The sequence below is a fragment of the Dasypus novemcinctus genome, chromosome 13 (genome assembly GCF_030445035.2).
Source record: "Dasypus novemcinctus isolate mDasNov1 chromosome 13, mDasNov1.1.hap2, whole genome shotgun sequence".
Classification (NCBI taxonomy): Eukaryota; Metazoa; Chordata; class Mammalia; order Cingulata; family Dasypodidae; genus Dasypus; species Dasypus novemcinctus.
The window spans coordinates 98,941,240-98,962,482 of NC_080685.1; the positions used below are offsets into that span (position 1 = coordinate 98,941,240).

At 36.4% G+C, this 21,243-nt stretch overlaps 1 protein-coding gene across 2 annotated transcripts in view; it reads left to right on the top strand.

The window, feature by feature from the left end:
- The window catches only part of FLVCR1 (FLVCR choline and heme transporter 1), a 28,617-nt gene that overhangs the window by 1,386 nt on the left and 5,988 nt on the right, over window positions 1-21,243 (top strand). For both annotated transcript variants that reach the window (XR_011645564.1, XM_004470981.5), the window contains exons 2-5: window positions 3,959-4,103; window positions 9,736-9,876; window positions 13,890-13,957; window positions 14,623-14,726. Coding sequence is in view for 1 of the 2 variants with exons in the window: in XM_004470981.5 (XP_004471038.1) it covers window positions 3,959-4,103; window positions 9,736-9,876; window positions 13,890-13,957; window positions 14,623-14,726 (458 nt within the window). In the remaining variant the exon portion in view is untranslated. The remainder of the gene's footprint in view (window positions 1-3,958; window positions 4,104-9,735; window positions 9,877-13,889; window positions 13,958-14,622; window positions 14,727-21,243) is intronic.

Sequence of the window (21,243 nt, forward strand, 5' to 3'; positions counted from 1 at the left end):
GTTACATAATGGACACTTATAAATGGCTGCTAAATAAATATTCTGGTGATAAAGACTTAACAGCACTACTGAGGCCCATCACCAGTTTTTAACATTAAGACAATATGAAATAACAGCTTGTGGAATCCATTGTAAGAGGGTAGTTTAATTTGCCACCTCTCTATGAAGGAGTCTGTAACACCATAAGTTCAAATTCCACTAGCATTCCTTTAGCAATACTAGGTAGAATGGGTTTTTTGTTTGTTTGTTTGTTTCCTGAGATTTTTATATGTATTATATATATGCTAAAACATTAGGGTCATGCTTTAGCAACTGTTTTGCTTTCTGTTTGCTTTTTTTTTAATACAATGTTATTGTGAACATTTTCCAATATCATTACATATACTGATTAATTGCAATGACCATCTTTATGAACATTATTTTCAATGACTATATTTCCCTTTTTTTCCCTTTCTGTTTTTATTTCTTTTTAATTTTTAAATCAATAGAACACAAGGAATGTTACATTAAAAAACATAAAAAAACAAAAAACATAAGAGGTTCCCATATAACCCACTCCCCACTCCCCACCACATCATTTGTAGAATGGATTTTAACTCCAGATTGATTATTTTATTGTAAGTTAAATTCTGCATATAGGATCTATAAATTGCATTGAGTGCTCATTCACCTTGAGGGGAGTCTAGTTAAACTTCACCTGGCTCTCTATGCACATAATGTTACATGGAGCTATGTAACTAAAGAATGTTATACTTACTTCAAGCCTAAGACTTGTTTCAAGATCACAGTAAGATTTATTTAAAATACATAAAAAGTCTAACTATATCCTTCTTACCATGTATTTATTTCCTTTCCCTAACTGTACAGAACATGGTATAGCTTGAACTACAGTTAGTATGTAAAAAAATAATTTATGGCTGATATTTTGGTTTGTTCTGTATGTTTGGATAAGAGCTGTTTTCTTGAAGTATGTTACATTTAGAAAATCATACTCAAGATTAATTCTTCATTGAGTATGACCGAAATACTGTCAACTCCCTGTCCATGGATTATCTCTTTTATGGATAATGAATGGGAACATTTTCTCACATACTCAGTATCCCTCTGGGCCTTCTTCCTACCTTCTCCCTAGGTGTTCTCATCCTTCCTTGGCCCCAATATCTATGTACCTGCTCATGACAACCAACTCTGCATCTTTCTCCTAGATTATGGAATGATCATGCATAATATTCAACATTATTAAACACTCACTAAGAGCTTGGCACTGTGGATAAGTGCTTTACATGAGTCATGTCATTTGATTTAACATTGTAAGTTAGGAACTATTGTCTTTCTATTTAATAGGTGAGGAAACTGATACTTGAAGGGATAAAATTATTTTCCAAAGGTCACACAGCTAGTTAGTGTCAACCCTGACCCTCAAGTCTGTCTGATTCCTGAGTCCTAGCTTTTAATACGTTTATAGCTGCCAGATCTCTAACCTGAGAGAATCTTTTAAATCACAGATCAGATCATGCCATTGCCCTACTTTAAACTTGCCAATGATTTTCCATAGTACTTAAAAATAAAATCTAAACTCTTTATTCTGGTTTACAGAACTTACTAATGTAAGTCTTCTTTGGTTCTTTAAACAACAGTAAGTTTACACTTTCTTAAGGGCCTTTGTGGAAGCATTCCCATTTCCTGGAATATTCCTAGAATCACATAATTACATCTATATTGTTCCTCAACTCTCAGCTTAAATTCATTTTAAATGTCACTCAGTGGTATTTTCGTGATCCCATTTAGAGTTGCCTACTCACTCTCCAATTATATCTTTCTACTTTAATTCTCCATATAGTGCTTATCATTATCTTACTGCTTATGTATTTATATGTTTATTGTTATATATTTATATGTTTATCCTGAGCATTTATAACAGTGCCTGACACATTGTAACCTTGCCATAAAAATTTGTTGAATAAATCGTATGAGCTTCAGACTCATAGATACTGGCCAGCTGGTATCTTGTTTCAGTTATCATATTCAACTTTATTTTTTTAGGTGAAATTCACATAACTTTAACTATTTTTAAATGTTCAATTCAGTGGAATTTAGTACATTCACAGTGTTGTACAACCATCCCCTCCTTCTAGCTCCAAAACATTTTCATCACCCCAGATGAAGACCCAAAACCCGTTAAACAGTCACTGCCCAGTCTTTCCTCCCTCCAGTCCCTGGCAACCACTAATCTGCTTTTTGCCTCTCTGGACTTACTTATTCTGGATATTTCATATAAATGGAATCACGATATATGATCTTTTTTTTTTTTTTTCCCCAAGATTTATTTATTTATTTATTTCTCTCCCCTCCCCACCCCCCGGTTGTCTGTTCTGTGTGTCTATTTGCTGCGTCTTCTTTGTCCGCTTCTGTTGTTGTCAGCTGCACAGGAATCTGTGTTTCTTTTTGTTGCGTCATCTTGTTGTGTCAGCTCTCTGTGTGTGCGGCACCATTCTTAGGCAGGCTGCACTTTCTTTCGCACTGGGCGGCTCTCCTTACGGGGCACACTCCTTGCATGTGGGGCTCCCCTATGTTGGGGACACCCCTGCGTGGCAGGGCACTCCTTGCACGCATCACTGCACATGGGCCAGCTGCACACGGGTCAAGGAGGCCCAGGATTTGAACCACGAACCTCCCATATGGTAGACAGATGCCCTAACCACTGGGCCAAGTCTGCTTCCCAATATATGGCCTTTTGTGAAGGCTTCTTTCATTCAGCATAATGTTTTAGAGGTTCATCCACGTTATCGCATGTATCAGTATTTTATTCCTTTTTACAGCTGAATAGTATTCTATTTTATCTATATACCACATTTCATTTATCCATTTATCTGTTTGTGGACATTTGGATTGTCTCTATTTTTTGACTTTTGTGAATGATGCTGCTGTGAGTATTGGTATTCAAGTGTGTTTGATTATCTTTTTTCAGTTCTTTGGGGTATATACCTAAGAGTGGGGTATATACCTAAACTATTGCCAAACTATTTTCCACAGTGGCTATACCATCTCATATTCCCCCAGCAATGTTCGAGGGTTCTGATATCTCCACATCCTCAATATTTGTTATTTTCCATTCTGTGTGTGTGTTTTGTGTGTTTTATTATAGCTATTCTAGTGGTTGTAAATGGTATCTCATTGTGGTTTTGATTTGCATTTCCCTAATCACAAATGATGTTGAGCATTTTTTCATGTGCTTGTTGACCATTCATATATAATCTTTGGAAAAATTGGCTATTCAAGTCTCAAGTCCTTTGCCCATTTTTAAATTGGGTGGTTTGCTTTTTTTGTTGTTGAGTAGTAAGAAATCTTTATATATTCTGGATACTAGACCATTATCAAATATATGATTTGTATATATTTTCTCCCATTGTGTAGGTCATATTTCCTCATTCTTTTTTGCATAGATTTATTCCCCTCTTTGATTGTAGGCATCTAAAAGTCCACGACTGTATCTTACACATCTTTATAGCAACATCAGATAGTAGGAGCTCAGTAAATGTTTAAAATGTTTAAAATGTTTAAAAGGGATTTGTCAGCAATTTGTCTTTAACAGTACAATGTTAACAAAGGTGTTAGTACTTAGTGTTTTGTTTTGTTTTTGGCTTCACAAAGCACTTTTACATACATTAGCTGTCTTATATTTTTTTTAGGGGGTACCAGGGATTGAACCCAGGACCTCATACGTGGGAAGCAGGCACCCAGCCACTGAGCTACATCCGCTCCCCAGTAAGAGTAGTTTTTTCGCATGTTTGTTTGTTTTTTAGGAGGTGCTGGGGATCAAACCCAGGACCTCATACTGGAAGGAGGCGTCCAAACACTTGAGCTACATCCACTCCCTAGCTGTCTTTTAATATTCAGTTAAAGTGCTAATTTTTTTTTCTCATGATAATTGCTCTTAACAGGACTGTTTATTTTACAGCTTGGAACTGCAGTTGGCTTTTTGCTACCACCAGTTTTAGTACCCAACACACAAAATAACACAAATCTCATGGCTTGTAATATCCGTACCATGTTTTATGGAACAGCAGCTGTCTCTACGCTTTTATTTATTTTAACAGCAATTGGTAAGCAAATTATTTTCCCTAAAGCTTAAATAGATAAATGCATGATGAAAATATGAAAATAACCAACCCTGAACTTTTTATCGATAATATCGCAAATGCTCTTTGCTTGTTTCATTCTTGCCATACACTATCTTAGATAATGAATGCAATATCTATAGGAATATGTTAACAGCCCGCTGTTAATGGTTCAGTGTAAAGAGTTTGAAAACAAAGTCATCTCATTTATTTCCCTACTAACTTTTCTTCCTGCTAACTGTGGGTTTCAAACATATTACCTGCCCCCTCTTTTCCATATTCCTCTATATGTTCTGCTTCTTATGCTAACCTAGCCAGGGACAATTCTTGTCATGCTTTGAAATGCTGCAAATAGGCTACAACCTTCCTTTTAATGATACATCCTTCTAAGAATACCCAGTTTAGTATTAACTAGATCTGAAAATGTTGGCCAGTGAATAGATCTTGGGCAGCAGCAAGGCTTTCAGCAGAATTTCAAACTGTGGCAACTATCTACTTGTTAGGCCACTCCAGCAAAGTACTGCTGCCACCCTTCGTCACTGAGTCCTCTCGTCTGGGCCTGTCTCTTGAAGCAGTCAGTCAAAATCAGCTGCAAGCAGCCATCATCAATTTGGAAGAAGCTTTGGGAAGGTCTGCTTTTTAAGTTTATTTTTAATGGGGAGCAATTTTGATTTCAGGGGAAAGAATAGATGAGGTTTATGTAAGTAACACAGCTGCCAGTATAACTATAATATTGCCCTTTAGGCACTCAATAAATCTTAAACTGATTTAAAGAGCAAAGGACCTATAAAGTTGAAAAGCCATCTTTTAATCATTAAAATTTGCATTTTAAATCGCATTATAACTGGAGTTTTTTTATTTTCATATTAATTTTCACAATGGCTGTATAGTAATGGATGATTCAAGTTTTATGATCATATATGGATTCCTCAGTTTCAAAGAAGTCTTATAGTAGAGACTGCTTTTGCTGATGAACTGGAGTATCCAGGTAGAGGAAGCATACCCCATATACTTAGTTTCCCTGAAGATAAGGTGCAAAATTTTCTCTTAGTAGCATTTGTAGTATTCTGACATGTCCTATCTACTTGTGGTTGGTATTTATTTTTCCTGTCAGTCAGAGAGTAGCATATTAGTGGTGTGCAGACTACTAAAAAAGGACAAATTATCCCTGTACTATTACAGAGTTTAAGAAAAATTTAAAAGGAATTTATATATTTTAAAGCCCTTAATCTGCTTTTCTGGTAGCCACATTTGATTTGCTAGATGTAATATGAAATTCAGTTTATATACATTTTGCATAAAATGCACCATTCATTGGCAGGAGGGATTTCTAAGGTATAAAATACTCTTTACTTCGAGTGCTTATATATCGTCACAAAAATTCTGGTTTTCCTTTTCCTTCAATCCTCAATTGCTTATCTCTTTGGAAGAAATGAGAGAGTAATAGATTGTATATACGAGACATATATATAATATATGTGGATGTGTGTATATACTATATATATGTATATATATGTTTAAACTGTCAATATATTTACATTTGTTAAAGGAAAAGGACAAAAAATGGTAATGATAGGTGTGGCCATTGGCAGATCACTCTGATATTTGGGAAATTAAGAGAGATCAAACTCTTTATGTACTTGTGTACATATTTATGTAATTATTTGATTTATGGGTATAGAATGGAAATGGAAAAATAGGATGGAATTTTAAAAAAATGGTCCATTGTTAAGTTTTGCTTGGTGGCCTATATGATTCCAAGTATAATATGAAAGCAAGATAATATACTGTCGTGATATTAAGGTCTTCAGTTGAAAATCTGGTGTTTAACAGGTAATTTACCTGCTTCCCTCATTCAGATGTTCGCTGATGAGGAAACTGGATTATTTTAAAAATATTTAATCATTTAAAGTTCCTTAATTACTAAAAGTCTTAAAAATTTGACAACCTAAATTCCACCCATGAATACTTTGGAGATTCAGCCAGATTCTAATAAAATAATTTAGTTTTGCTAATGCTTTTTTCAACATGACAGTACTAAATTGACACTCACCAGTCTTCCTAAAATACTTTTTTGGGTTCATGCCAAGTATCCCTGTTCCAAGTTAAATACTGCCTGTGTTCATCCGACAAATATTTATTGAACTGCCATATGCCAGGTACTGTTCTAGGGCCTGAAGAAACAACAGCCAGCCAAGACAGAAATCCTCTTCCTCCTGGAGCTTACATGCAGTGTAATCCATCCAGTGTTTCTAGGAATTAGCCCAAGCTTTCCACTGAATTCCACTGTAATGCCCCTTTCTTATTGGGAGTACTAAAGTATAATCTCTAATATTTGATTGTTCGCTGTGTGCCAAACATGTTTAAAGCTACCTGGCATGATTTATCTCATTTAATTCTCACAAACCCATGAGAGTCGATACTGATATTATCATCCCCATTTTAATGAGAAGGAAACTGAGGCACAGAATTTAAGTAAATTTCAGTAATTACCAAATTAGTAAATAGTAAGTACTGAAGGTGAGATTTGAATTTAGGCAATCTCACTACAAAAATGTTTCATATAAAATATATAATTCTAATTTTTACTTAGGCTTAAATGTGCCAATTCAAATTCCTCTTGAGTTAGTGGTATCACTATTATCATTGAAAGCTGTTCCTGTGCAGCAGAGCAGCAAACCATATCACTTAACTCAAGCATGTGCATGAAAATCCTTACCACCTTATTCATTAAAGTGAGCAAGTGACAGAAACCAAAAGCTTCAGCAGTAGTGGCAATCAGAATACTTAATGTTCTTAAACACAAGTATGTAACATGTATGCATAATTTTACTTTTGATTCTTGTGTAACAAGATACCTATATATAGACTGCGATTATAAACTTTTAACAGGAATATATTTTACTTAGTTCCTCAGAAGTTATAAGCCCCTGAGGTAAAGTCTCTGGTTTTTAAAAAATAAATATTCTTTAAAAAGAGAATTACATTTTATATAACACTCAATAATTAGGAAATTCTGTTATATATTTTATGTCATGTAATCCTCATAAGAGCTTGTTTTTGTTATTTCTATATTATGGATGAGAAAGCTGAAGTCTAGAGATGCAAGCTGACTTCCTCCAAGTCATGGATGGGACAGAGCCAGGATTCAAACTTACGTTTGTGTTATAATAAGTTAATATGTATAATACTTGCCTTAATCACATAGGGAAAATAATGAAATTAAAAGCTAGTGTTACTATTATCTGATTTCAGTAAGTGGAAATGGTCCTAAACAGCCATTGATTTATGACATTTATCGTGGGAGAAACAGTTTGTCGTGCCCGTGAATCCTTTGACTATATGCCTAAGGGCAGGGGTGGAGAATAACTGCTTCAAAAGATGATTATTTTGGGCGGGGGCAAGTTTCTGGGAAGAGAATAGAAAGGAGCCGTTATTTTTCAGCTTCAAAGGAGAAAGAAAAGGCCATATTTTACCCTTTTCAAATAGCAGTGAAACTTAAGCAGTGTGACAGACTAGTGGTTTTTTGTTGAGCTTTTCTTATTTCTTCATCTCAATTTAAGCTTGACTTTATTACAGCATATAACTGGTAGGCACTGGTCTGATTTTGCCCAAGAGGGCAGTTAACTACCTGAGACCAAAGGATAAGATGATGTTCATATTCAGAGAGTAAGTCTAGTGGAGTTGAAGATTAATAAGGATTGTTTTCATTTTGTGTTTGAGTTTGGATTTGGACCATTTAGTCTTTATTTTTCTATAGTAAAATCCTAAGAGACTTAAGACTTACTAAATATACATGACTGCCTTGTAAGCATAGTTTCTAGATTCCGAAACTTTTTTTTTTTTTTTTTACAGTTGTGTGAGTTCTGTATTACCAATGTTAATAAAAAGAAGTATCTCCCATCTAACTAGGATACAAGAGATTTTCAGGAAAGGACAACAGACCTCCTCAACAGTGCAAGGAGCCGATAGGGCTAAAGGAAGAGGAGGAATTGCAGCAACTTAAACATTTTATGTCTACCAGTACTCCAATGTAAGGATATTAACAAGTAAAGATTTATGAGCTATGTCTCCTCTTGAATTATTAATGAAATCTGTAAAAATAGAAATATGATTTAGTTTCATAACTTTTAGTTATATAATAATTAACCAATGTTTTGGTCAGCAAAGAACTTTAAATTTTTAGCAGTAATCTTGAAATTTAGAGAATTATTATTACATGGACAGTTTTAAGGGTCATTTCTTTCTCATCTAGTAATTCTCAGCCTGGCTGGGTATTGATAAAATAAAGAGACTTCTCTTTTCAAATACAGATTCTCAAGTTCCATCCTGAAGATTCTGATTCATTGAGACTTGGGTGGAATCACAAAATCTATGTTAATTTTAAACTTCCACATAATTGCAATGGCAGCCAAATCCATCAGATGTTGTCTTGTCAGCTATAATCTCCAGACCAGGCCTATATTTAATCCTTGTTGGGAGAAGAAGGGGAAAACAAACAAACAAAAAAATTTTTTTTTTTTAAGAAAAAGAAATTCTAATTTTCTAAAAAATATTATTCTTTTCTAAATTCATTTACCTTCTCCTTCTTCTCCCTCTCCTCCTCTTTTACTTTTTGAATTTGCCCTATTTAATTAATTCTGAGGTATACTTTTTTTTCACTAAATCAATCTCCCTTTAATAATAAATGGCAACTAACGTTTGTGACAACTGAGATACAGTTATGTGAATACCTTCTGTTGATGGCTGGTAAGATCATTGAGTGCTGGCATCACAGCATCTTAGACTCAGTGAAATATGGTATTTTTGTTGTAAATTTTTGAGCCAGGACTAAAACTAGAATTTAATTTCTAACTTTACTAAAGTTTAGCTGTTAGCTCTTTTACCAGTCAGTCTTGACAATCTTGCTGCCTTATCCTACAGAAATGTCTCCCTAACCATCTGTTGTAGGAAGTTAGTAGATCCTTCCTTTCCAAGCAACTGGTGGTCTCTAAATGGGTAAGAAGGCTTTGAACTCTATAACTCCATAGAAATGGACAAAACAGGAAATAATATACTATACCTTTCTGTCTTTTAGCTCTACCACTATATTTTCTGTATGCAGCCAGAGTAAAGCAAGCAAGCAAGACCAGGTCTGCTCTCATGAATCCACCCCAATCTTTTTGGTTCTAGAGGTGTATAATTGTATCAGATGATAAGCTTTATATCATATTTCAGAAGATGCTAGTTATTAACTCAAGACAATTTTTAAAAAAGTTTAGTTATATTGGCTTGCTGATATCCGATGTTTATCTCTTACAATTTGAACTAAATTATAATTGTACACAATGTAATAAAGTTAAACTTGCTTAACTAAAAATGGATAATTATATAAAAAGTTTGTGGCATGTTATTAATGGTTTTCTAGTTCATTTATGTAAGTTGGCCAAATATCTGAGTTTATATAGTCAGTTTCAGAGGATGAGGTGATAATTCTAAACGGTTCTTCACTTAGGAATTGGTGAAAATGAAAAGCCTTATAAAGACTTGCATTACCTCATGAAACTTAAACTGAATTCAGTCAGCTCACTAAGAAAGATAAATATGTCTTTCATTAACATTCCATGTATGTTCCTAGCATTCAAAGAAAAACCTCGGTATCCTCCAAGTCAAGCCCAAGCAGCTCTCCAAGACAGTTCCCATGCAGAGTACTCCTATAAGAAATCAATAAGGAATATGTTTTCAAACATTCCGTTCATTCTTCTGTTGATCACTTATGGTAAGGAGGTCTTTTTTTTTTTTTCCTTCTTTCTTTGATGAGATAACTATATAAGCCTTTGAATATTATAGATTCTTTTCATTAACCTAGAGGTTTGGACTTTAATTAATGAGCTAGGTTTGCTAACTCTATAAACTTAATTACAGGATAGCTCATAAGCTTAAAGTTTGAAGTAAAAGCAAATTTTCAGGATGGCTTTTCTTACATCTTTTTAAAAAGCTGCAAATAGAGAAACACTGTCTTCTTTTATGAGTTCTCCCAGGACCATAATTATGACTCTTATATACATGTAGGAAATGTCTGTGGTATTCTTATTCCTCATCAGCAATTTCTTTCTTTGACCCTCTGCAAACTGGCATCTATTTTGACTCCTCAGTCAAAACCACAAGCTGAAGAAGTCACCTTACCCAATTTTAACCTTAAAGAAGTCTCATCCATCTAGATCTTTCAGGATAGCCAACGGACACTCTTCCAAACACTAGCTTTGACGGCAGGCACCAGCACATTGGGTTCTCTACAGAGTTTTCTGATGGTTTATTCTTGGTTTCTTACATTAACACTTTTCGTTGGCCATCAACACCCCGACTTCTATCTTGCCTTCAGTCATAGACTCCCTGCTGTTCTCTTCTTGACATTTTTTTGGAAGTGCACACTCTAGGGTGTAGTTGCTTTACAGATTATACCAGATTATGCTTTGAACTACACTGATGCTTTTACCAGTATTACTTACTGTTTGTTTTTTAATAGAAATTGTCGAACACAAAAATAGATCATTTATTATAATGAATTTTAAAAGTTCACATGATTTTTCAGTGTTAAAAAAAACAGGTGCCCATTGGTTGGCTGTTTTTCATTCATAGTAATATCTACTTTGAAAACCTTATCAAGAATTTAAGGAATTTCATGGAAATCTTGGAAGAACCAAGTTTTTTAATGATATTTTTTAAAATTTACGGTGTTAGGTATTGTATGAATGGAAAAACATCCCTGGGGAAAAAAAATTGTCCTCCAACTAGGGGGAAAACAATGGTTTAGATTTTTTTCCCATTATTTTGGTTTTATTTACTGGTTACCCTAGCTCATCCTATTTTTGTCTCTTAGTAATCAGTACATAGTCTTATTAAATCCTTATTGTATTTAATGTAGTATTTGTGCTTCAGTTGCTATGTGTATTTTAATACTTTTATTTAGAGGTTTTGTTTGCTCTCTGACACTAGCTGTAAGTTACTTTTGAGTTATAGATAAGATCCTTTACCCCTTCTTAATATTTTACAGCAGTGCCTTTTTTTTATAACATGAGACCATGAAATTTTCCTTTTTGTTTTCTTATTCTGTATATGAAGGATTACAACATAAAAAGTTATCCTGCCATTTGAATCCTCAGAGCTGAATATTTCACCAGATCTTGTGCTATTTGTCTCTGTATAGTAATTTATAAAGGTGTGGTTAAGACAGATTTCTGTTAATCTAATCAAGTTTGCTGTTAGTGGCACATTAGCAGTATAAAATCTAATATTCTGGGAAACAGATGTGGCTCAATCAGTTGGGCTCCCGTCTACCATATGGGAGGTCCAGGATTCCATGCCCAGGACCTCCTGATGAAGGCAAGCTGACCCGTGTGGAAAGCTGGCCCATGCAGAGTGCTGGCCTGCGCAGGAATGCCTTCCCATGTGGGAGTGCCACATGGCACAGGAATGCCACTCCACACAGGAGTGCCAGCCGACATGAGAACTGGTGTGGCAAGATGACACTACAAGAGACACAGAGGAGAGAAAATTAGAAGACGTAGCAGAACAGGGAGCTGAGGTGGCACAAGAGACCTCCCACTCTGGAAGGTCCCGGGATTGGTTCCCAGAGTTGCCTAATGAGAACACAAGCAAACACAGAAGAACACACAATGAACGGCCACAGAGAGCAGATGGGGGGTGCGGAATAAATAAATAAGTAAATACATCTTTTTTAAATAAGCTAATATTCTATATGGTCTTGCAACAGTTTTGAAGCCTCTGCACAACTGATTTAAAAATGCATGACATTTTTGTGTTTTTTTTGTTGTTTTTTAAAGATTTATTTATTTATTTATCTCTCTCCCCTCTCCTCCCCCCGCAACCCCAGTCGTCTGTTCTCTGTGTCTATTTGCTGCGTGTTCTTCTTTGTCCGCTTTTGTTGTTGTCAGCAGCACGGAAACCTGTGTTTCTTTTTGTTGCTTCATCTTGTGTCAGCTCTCCGTGTGTGCAGCGCCATTCCTGGGCAGGCTGCACTTTCTTTCATGCTGGGTGGCTCTCCTTATGGGGTGCACTCCTTGCGCGTGGGGCTCCCTTACGCGGGGGACACCCCTGCGTGGCAGGGCACTCCTTGTGCACATCAGCACTGCACATGGGCCAGCTCCACACGGGTCAAGGAGGCCCAGGGTTTGAACCGCGGACCTCCCATATGGTAGACGGACGCCCTAACCACTGGGCCAAGTCTGCTTCCCAACATTTTTGTTTTTAATAGACCTTTAAAATTATAATTTTAAGTTTAACATGTAGATCTCCATACAATTGACTTTTTGACATAGCAAAACCAAAAGTAGCTTTCTGAATTTTTTTCTTCTGCATACGTTAGAAAGGGTAGTTTTCACATATAAGTGGGCTAACTAGTGTTTTCAAAAGTTGCAACTAATAACAATAACTAGCCCTTAATTATGGTGACAGTTCTTTATTGGTATGTTTGTGAGATTACTCCAGGAACTATTGCAGTATAATACAGTTGAATAGACCTGCCCCCGTTACTCAGATAGTTTACAGTTCCATTAATGATAAGGTTAATAAAGTATTACTGACAAAAAATTAAGATTAAAAAAAAACAAACACAAAATGCTTGCAACAAAGGATTAATATCTATCATATTAAAATAATTCCTGTGAATCAATAAGGAAAGACAAAACAAGCCAAGGAAATCAGAGGCATTTGTGTATGTCTGGTCCATATACACACATTTATATTGTTCATATGTGATGTTCAACCTTATTAGTAATCAAGGAAATGTAAATATAGTCATTTCAATATTGTTTTAAATAGTGAAAACTGTAAAAACCCTTAAATGTCCATCAACAAAACAATAGATAATTAATTGAAGGGTTTTTGCACAATGGAATATTATACAGCAGAGAAAACTGATGAACTAGAGCAAAATGTATCGCTATGAACACATCTCAAAAATAAAGATTGAAAAGAGGAAGTTGCAGGTGGACACTATATACTAGTAACTATATACTATTTATATAGTTTAATACCAGGCAGAATAACTCAAATTATTTATAGACATGGATATAATGATAAATACCAAGATTAGGATAGGGGTTACATCTGGGGAGGGAGGGAGAAGAATAGGATTGGGGAAGATTTAAAAAACATCTGAAGTAAAGATGACAACATGTTAACATTTGACAAAACTGGGTGATGAGTAAGGGCATTTGTTATATTAGTCTCTATACTATTTATATGCTTGAAATATTTAATAATGAAAAGAGAAATAAAAAACTTGAGTCTCAGCTAGGTTGAGACTTACCTGAAGTCATGATATATATAAGGATAGACCTAGTCTTATGGTTCCTGATAACCAGCTGTTATTTGAAATTAGTCTTTAATAGTCTTACTAATTTCCTTGTAAAATATCTGGGGCAGGGATTCTGTCTTATTCTTTTAACATTCATTGGCTAGAGCACATTGTAGGTACTCAATAAACCGTCTTACTGATTGGTTGTTGTGTGTGGGAATATGATTTGTAAGCTGCATTTGAATTTAACTAATAATGGTATTATGACAGAATTCTACTATCATAATCTTTAATAAATTTAGGTGTTAAATTAATAGTCCACATTCTGAAAAGAAATGGCATTGGTTCTTATTTTTCTTTGTCATCTGTCTGAGGAATATTATTTTCTTTTTACAAGGGTCTCATAGTACTCCGTATCTATCACTTTATGAACTGGTAAATGGTACATTTACACTTTTTATTTACTATTGTAGGTATCATGACTGGATCATTTTATTCAGTCTCAACATTATTAAATCAAATAATACTGACATATTATGAGGTAAGCTTCTGCCTATATTGTATTGCATGCCTGACGAATAATTTTTCTTTAATGATATAATTCCTATTAGCATGATCATAAAATTAAGGATTCTGACCATATTACTGTAAAGATTTTCATTTATTTTAATTGTAAAACGTTTTATCCAAACTATAAAACAAGTAATTTTTGCCTTGACATTCAAGTCTTTTTTTCCCTCAAATGAAATAGTGTAACAGGTTGAATGGAAAAGGACAGAAAAAAATTTAAAGGAAACCAAAACAAAAGTAAATATCAAGCTCTGAACCACCTCATTTGCTTTTGAAAGGAGAAAGTAGATATATATGAGCTATCAGACTAACCTCCTTTTCAGCCACCTGTGAATTATTTAAGAATCTTAGAAAAATCATTATATTTCTTAAGCATGGAGGACCAAGGAAAACATTCCTTTTTGATTTCTCTCATATTTTAGTCTTCTTTTTTATTCTGGATTGAAAATAGAATGCCTTTATATCTTTATCAAACCCCAGATGTGCCCTTACATATACACTTAATCTTCCTTATTATAACATCTGTTTGATTTTACTTGATTATTTCCATTGATGTTGAAAAGGCATGGGGAACATGAAGAATCTGTTTGAATTAAAGGAAATATCTGATTAACTTATTATGAAAATCATTTTCAGGGAGAAGAAGTGAATGCTGGAAGGATTGGGCTGACACTGGTAGTAGCTGGAATGGTGGGCTCTATTCTTTGTGGCTTGTGGCTAGATTATACCAAAACATACAAGTAAGTGAAAGTAGATAAAGGTATGGTGTACAACCAAAGCCATTTTGGTTTAAAGGATATTTTGCTTTTTAAGAAAATTTTAAGTGTTTTTATTATTTAAAGATGTGTGATTCTAGACACTTTTAGGTTCCCTTCACTGTTTCATTAATTATGTTGTCTTTATTTTATTGGTCATATTTATTTCAACTTTGAAAATTTGGATACATCGGGAGTATCTTCCCCTCTAAAAGACTCAGACATGCCTTTCAGAGGAGTTCATTTCTATGCTAAAGAGACCTTTCTGAGAAACATTTGATTTTTGACAGACTTTATCATTTTCTTATGTTGTGGACTATATACAGACAAAGAAAGGTATCCTCTTATCAAAATATTATTGCTGAACATAAGACTTTTTTTGATAAAAATTTTTTGGCTTAATTGCCCCAAAAATACAGCACCACTTAATTGAAATAGAATGTATAATATGAAAATGCAATATAATTTGCACATCTGTCTGGAATCAGCATTATGCTAATGGAGCACAAAAGGAAACATTTGAGTAGTCCCAACTGGGAGATTGAGAAAGCTGTTTCCAATGTAGCACTTTTTTTTTTTTTTTTGAGGTATGGGCTAGTGATTGAACCTGGGACCTTTTTGTGGGAAGCTGGCAGTCAACCACTGAGCCACATTGGTTCCCCTGAGTTGGTTTTTCCTTTGTTTGCTTTAGTTTTCAGGAGGCTCTGGGAACTGAATCTGGGACCTCCTAGGTGGGAAGCAGGCACTCAATCGCTTGAGCCACATCTGTTCCCTGGCATCTTTTGATTTGGGCCTTAAAACAGCAGACACTTTTTTTTTGTACCTGTTATAATTCATGAAACAAAATTGCCATAATCATGCTATTAACTCTAGCACAGTTTACATTCTTCATATGTGTATGTACAGTAAGTTATATACTACCTAAAATTTCCCATTTTCAAATATACAAGTCAGTGCTGTTAATTACATAAGCAAAGCTGTGCCTCTGTCCTTATCATCCATTGCCAAAACTTTTCCATCTCCCCAAACAGAAGCTCCATACCAGTTAACCTTAACTCCCCATTTCCCTCCCCTCTCGGCCCCTGGTTAGCTATAGTGAGGTACAGGCCAGGGATTGAACCTGGAGCCTTGTATGTGAGAGGGCAGTACTCAACCACTTGAGCCACATCCACTCCTAATATTCTGATTTCTGATTTCCATGAATCTGCTTATTCTGCTTATTTCATATATGTGAGATTATACAGTATATGTCCCTTTCTGTCTGGTTTATTTCACTGAACTTGATGTCTTCACGATTCATCCATGTTGCTGCATGCGTGAGAACATCATTCTTTTTTATGGCAGAAGAATATTCCATTGTATGACTATACCACATTTTGTCTGCTGATGGACACTTGGTTTGCTTCCACCTTTTGGCAATTATGGAGATTGCTGCTAAGAACATTGATGTGCAAACGTGTTAGAGTCCCAGCTTTTAATTCTTTGAGGTATATACCTAGTAGTGGGGCTGCTGGGTCGTATAGTAGTTCTATACTTAGATTTCTGAGGGACTGCCAAACTGTCCTCTGCAGCGACTCATTTTACATTGCTGCCAGCAATGAATGAGTATTCCTGTTTCTCTTCATCCTCTCCAACACTTGTTATTTTCTCTTTTTTTAATAGTGGCTATTCTAGGGGTGTGGGATGATGTATTAGTTAGCCAAAGGGGTGTTAATGCAAAATACCAGAAATCTGTTGGCTTTTTTTTTTAAAGATTTAATTATTTATTCCCCCTGCCTTCCACCCTTCCTCTCCCCCCCCCCCCCCCAGTTGTCACTCTCTGTGTCCATTCACTGTGCATTCTTCTGTATCTGCTTGTCTTCTTTTTAGATGGCACCAGGAATTGATCCTGAGACCCTCCGGAGTGGGAGAGGCGCTCAGGCTCTTGTGCCACCTCAGCTCCCTGCTCTGCTGCATCTCTTGTCTCTCCTCTGTGTCTCTTTTTGTTGCATCATCCTGCTGCGCCAGCTCTCTGCAGGGGCCATCTCTCACGTGGGCAAGCACTCCTGTGCCGGCCAGCACTGCATGCAGGCCAGCACTCCACATGGGCCAGCTCTCCACTCAGACCAGCTTGCCTTCACCATGCAGCCCCAAGAATCGAAAACTGGACCTCCTGTCTGGTAGACTGGAACCCAATTGCTTTGAGCCACATCCACTTCCCTCTTTTGGGCTTTTATAAAGGGTACTTGTTTGGGGTAGAAGCTTACAGTTACCAGGCCAAAAAGCATAAATTACTTCCCTTACCAAAGTTTGTTGCCATCTGTTGGAGCAAGATGGCTGCTGACATCTGCAAGGGTGCAGCCTTCCTCTTCCTCTTAAGGCTCTGTGGTTCCAGCTTCATCCAGTCTCAGCTGTAGGCTGGGATAAGTCTTGTCTTTCTCCTGGGGCTCATTCCCCTCTGGGCTCAGCTGTTCAGGGCTCTGGTCCCTGCAGCTGCAGACTATCAGGTGAACGGCTCGTCTCTCTTCCCAGGGTCTCTGCCATATCTAATGGAGCCTTCTTTCTTTCCTCATGTATCTGCTTCTCTATATATGGTTACTTTCTGGGCTCCAGGATCAAACTCTTTAACTTTCTCTTCTGCCATGTCATTTTTTTCCCACCAACGTCCTATTGACATGGCCCAATCAAAGCTTTAATCATTATTCAATCAAGTAAAAGTGAAACCTCTGAATCCAGTCCAGTCCAGTCTAATTGCCCAGAGGAACAGACCAGTTCATAAACATAATCCACTATCTGTTTTTGGAATTCATAAACTATCAAACTGCTACAGATGGTATCTCATTGTGGTTTTGATTTGCATTTACCTGATGGCTGGTGACTTTGAGCATCTTTTCATATGTTTATTGGTCATTTGCATCTTTGGAGAAATATCTATTTCAACTCTTTCCATTTTCTAATTGGGGTATGTGTCTTTTTGTTGTTTACTAATAGACGTTCTTTATAAATTCTGGATATTAAATCCTCATCAGATAATTTTGATGAGGTCCCCTTTATCTGTTTTTCCTTTTGTTGTTCCTGCTATTGGTGTAAAGTCCAAGAAACTGTTACCTAACAGAAGGCCCTAAAGATGTTTTCCCATGTTTGCTTCTAGAAGTTTTAGGCCTTCTACAAAACTCTCATAAGTTTTAGTTCTTATATTTAGGTTTTTGATCCATTTTGAGTTCATTTTTATATGGTATCAGTATGGGTCCACCTTCAGTCTTTTGCATGTCATTATCTAGTTCTCCCAGCGCCATTTTTTGAAGAGAGAGTTCTTTGCCAATTGAGTGAAAAAGGCACCATTGTCAGTAACCAGTTGGCCATAGATATGAGGGTTTACTTCTGGTCTCAGTTTGATTCTCTTGGTCTGTGTGTCTATCCTTGTGCTGTTTTGATTACTGTAACTTTGTGGTAAGGTTTGAAATCAGGAAGTGTGAGTCAGACTCCAACTTTTTTCTTTTTTTCAACTAGTTTTGCAAGTCAGGGACATTACCCTTCTACATGAATATGATGGTTTGTTTTTCCATTTCTGTGAAGAAGTCTGTTCCAATTTTGATTGGAATTGCATTGAATCTTTATATCACTTTGGATAGAATTGACATCTTTAACATTTAGTCTTCCAATTAATGAACAGGATATTCTTCCGTTTATTTAGATCTTCTTTAACTTCTTTCAGAAATGTTTTGTAGTTTTCCATGTATAAGGCCTGTATGTCCTTGGTTAAATTTATTCCTAGATATTTGATTCTTGTAGCTGCTATTGTAAATGGAACTTTTTTTCTTGATTTCTTCCTTGAATTGTTCATTACTAGTATATAGAAACACTACTGATTTTCATGTGTTGGTACTGTACCCTGTCCCTTTGCTGAATTTGTTTATTAGCTCTAGTAGCTTTCATGTAGATTTCTCAAGATTCTCTTTGTGTAAGATCATGTCATCTGCAAATAGGGAGAGTTTTGTTTCTTCCTTTCTGGTTTATATGCCTTTTTATTTCTTCTTCTTACCTAATTGCTCTGGCTAGAACTTTTAGTACAGTGTTGAATAACAGTGGTGACATTGGGCATCCTTGTCTTGTTCCTGAAGTTAAGGGGAAAGCTTTCAGTTCCTCACCATTGAGAATAATGTTAGCTCTGATTGTTTTATATATGCACTTCACATGTTAAGAATATTTCTTTCTTTTCTTAGTTTTCTGTGTTTTTTTCAGGAGGGGGTGGTGAATTTGTCAAATTCCTTCTCTGTGTCAATTTGAATCATCATGTGGGTTTTTTTCCCTTTATTCTATTAATGTGGTATATTGCATTCATTGATTTTCTTATGTCAAACCACCCTTGCATAAATCTCACTTGATCATGATGTATAATTCTTTTAATATACAGGATTAGTGTTAATTTCTTCTTTGAATATTTGGGAAAATTCACAAGCGAAGCTATGTGGTCCTGAGCTTTTCTTTCTTGGGAGATTTTTTAAATTACTGAATCAATCTCTTTACTTGTTAGTGGTATATTGAAATCTTCTATTTCCTCTAGAATCAGTGTAGGTTGTCAATGAGGTTCTAGGAATTTGTCCAATTTCATACAGGTTGTCTAATCCTGTCCAACTCTTGCAAAAAACTAAGGAGAAGGAAACACTTGCTAACTCAATGTATGGGGCCAGCATCACCCTAATATCAAAACCAGATCAAGATATAAGAAAAGATTATTACAGACCAATATCCTTCATGAATTCAGATGCAAAATTCTTCAACAAAGTACCAGCAAATTGAATCAAATAACACATTGTTGTATATTGGCTGTGTGTTAGGCCTTTTTCAACACTTAGTCCAGGTTATAATGAACAGTTTTATTTATTTATATATTTCTCTCCCCTTCCGCCCCCCCCCCACCCAAGTTGTCTGCTTGCTGTGTTCTTCTGTGACCACTTCTATCCTTATCAGAGGCACCAGGAATCTGTTTCTCTTTGTTGCATCATCTTGCTGTGTCAGCTTTCCATGTGTGCGGCACCACTCCTGGGCAGGCTGTACTTTCTTTTGCGCTGGGTGGCTCTCCCTACGGGGTGCACTCCTTGCACGTGGGGCTCCCCTGTGCGGGGGACACCCCTGCATGGCAGGGCACTCCTTATGCCCATCAGCACTGCGCATGGGCCAGCTCCACATGGGTATATGCAACCTTTTTAATTCCAGGTTTCCTTTCCTCTATACCTTCTCTGGGAGTCCTAGGCTCTTTTATTTGTTTATATGCAGGTATTATTCCCCAGTGGTTATGATTTGCACAATTGCTCTCCCACACTCAGGACCACCTTTTTTGCTACACCTTTCAGTCCTGGGTCTGTCCTGTCTTACGATGGTTGAGTTTTCCCCTTTTCACTTTGGTGCGCCAGTGGTGTGAGTGTGCACAGCTTGCCGACAGTTGTGCTGTGGGTTGCTCTTGTTCCCCGGGGGCCGTTTTGTATGTGTGCTTGTCCACTGCTGGGGCCCCCGCCTTGGGTCTGTGTGGCCTTGGGTCCCGGTGCCTGCATGTGCATGGGTTCACAGTTGCTGCCGTGGGTGGCTCTGTGGTCAGAGACCACAACAGGAGGTGCCCGGGCTCAGTGCTGCTGCTGAGCGAGGCGGAGGGCTCCAGGCTGGCAGGTCTGGGTCGCAGACATCCTACCTTCCCTACCTTCTTCCATGGGTGTTTTTTCTCTTTGAGTCAACATTTTTATTTTATTGTCTGTCTCTAAGGGGAAACGTTCCTGGGGAACGCTTACACTAACATCTTGATCAGAATAAGCACATTTTTTAACAGGCAGGAACTTCTCCATTGGCTTTCTTCACAGTGAAATATGGACTGTGTTCTACACACCTTTCAAGGCCCAAGGTGTATTCGACACTATTATCCTAAATCCTTCCAAAGTAGCTCAGGTCTTGAAATTCCCCAAGATAGGCCTCCTGTAATTTCAGACAGCACTCACTTCAGCTTCATTATTATGAAATGGTGGCTGAAGGTAAAACCCATTAAATTTGTAGATGAAAGGAACACATGGAAAGGATCAAATTTCTCAGCAGTTCTTGGTCTGTTACATAATTAGAAAACTATCTTGATGGGCATAAAAATAGGGTTCTTGTTGTTTTTTGTTTGTCACTGTAGTTTTCTTCTCAGAGTAATTGCCATTCATTCACTAACTCCTGTTATATCTATAGCTCTTAGCTAGGAACTGTGGCAAGAAATATATGATACTTGATTTTAAAACACTTCCAATCAAAATGGGGAAAATAAGACACAAATGAAAAGTTAAAAAATATAGCCTATTAAAATAGGTGTCATAGGTCCAGTGCTGTCCAGTGCCAATTGTGTAGATAATAAGTGAGAGGGGAGTTTAGAAGAAAGGGAGCCTTGTAAGTTGCAGTGATAAAAAAGCATTTTGGAAGAAGTAAAATTTGATTTGAAGCTTGAAAAATGGAATGAGAACTGTCCCATTTGGTAGCATAAAAATGATTTTATCCATCT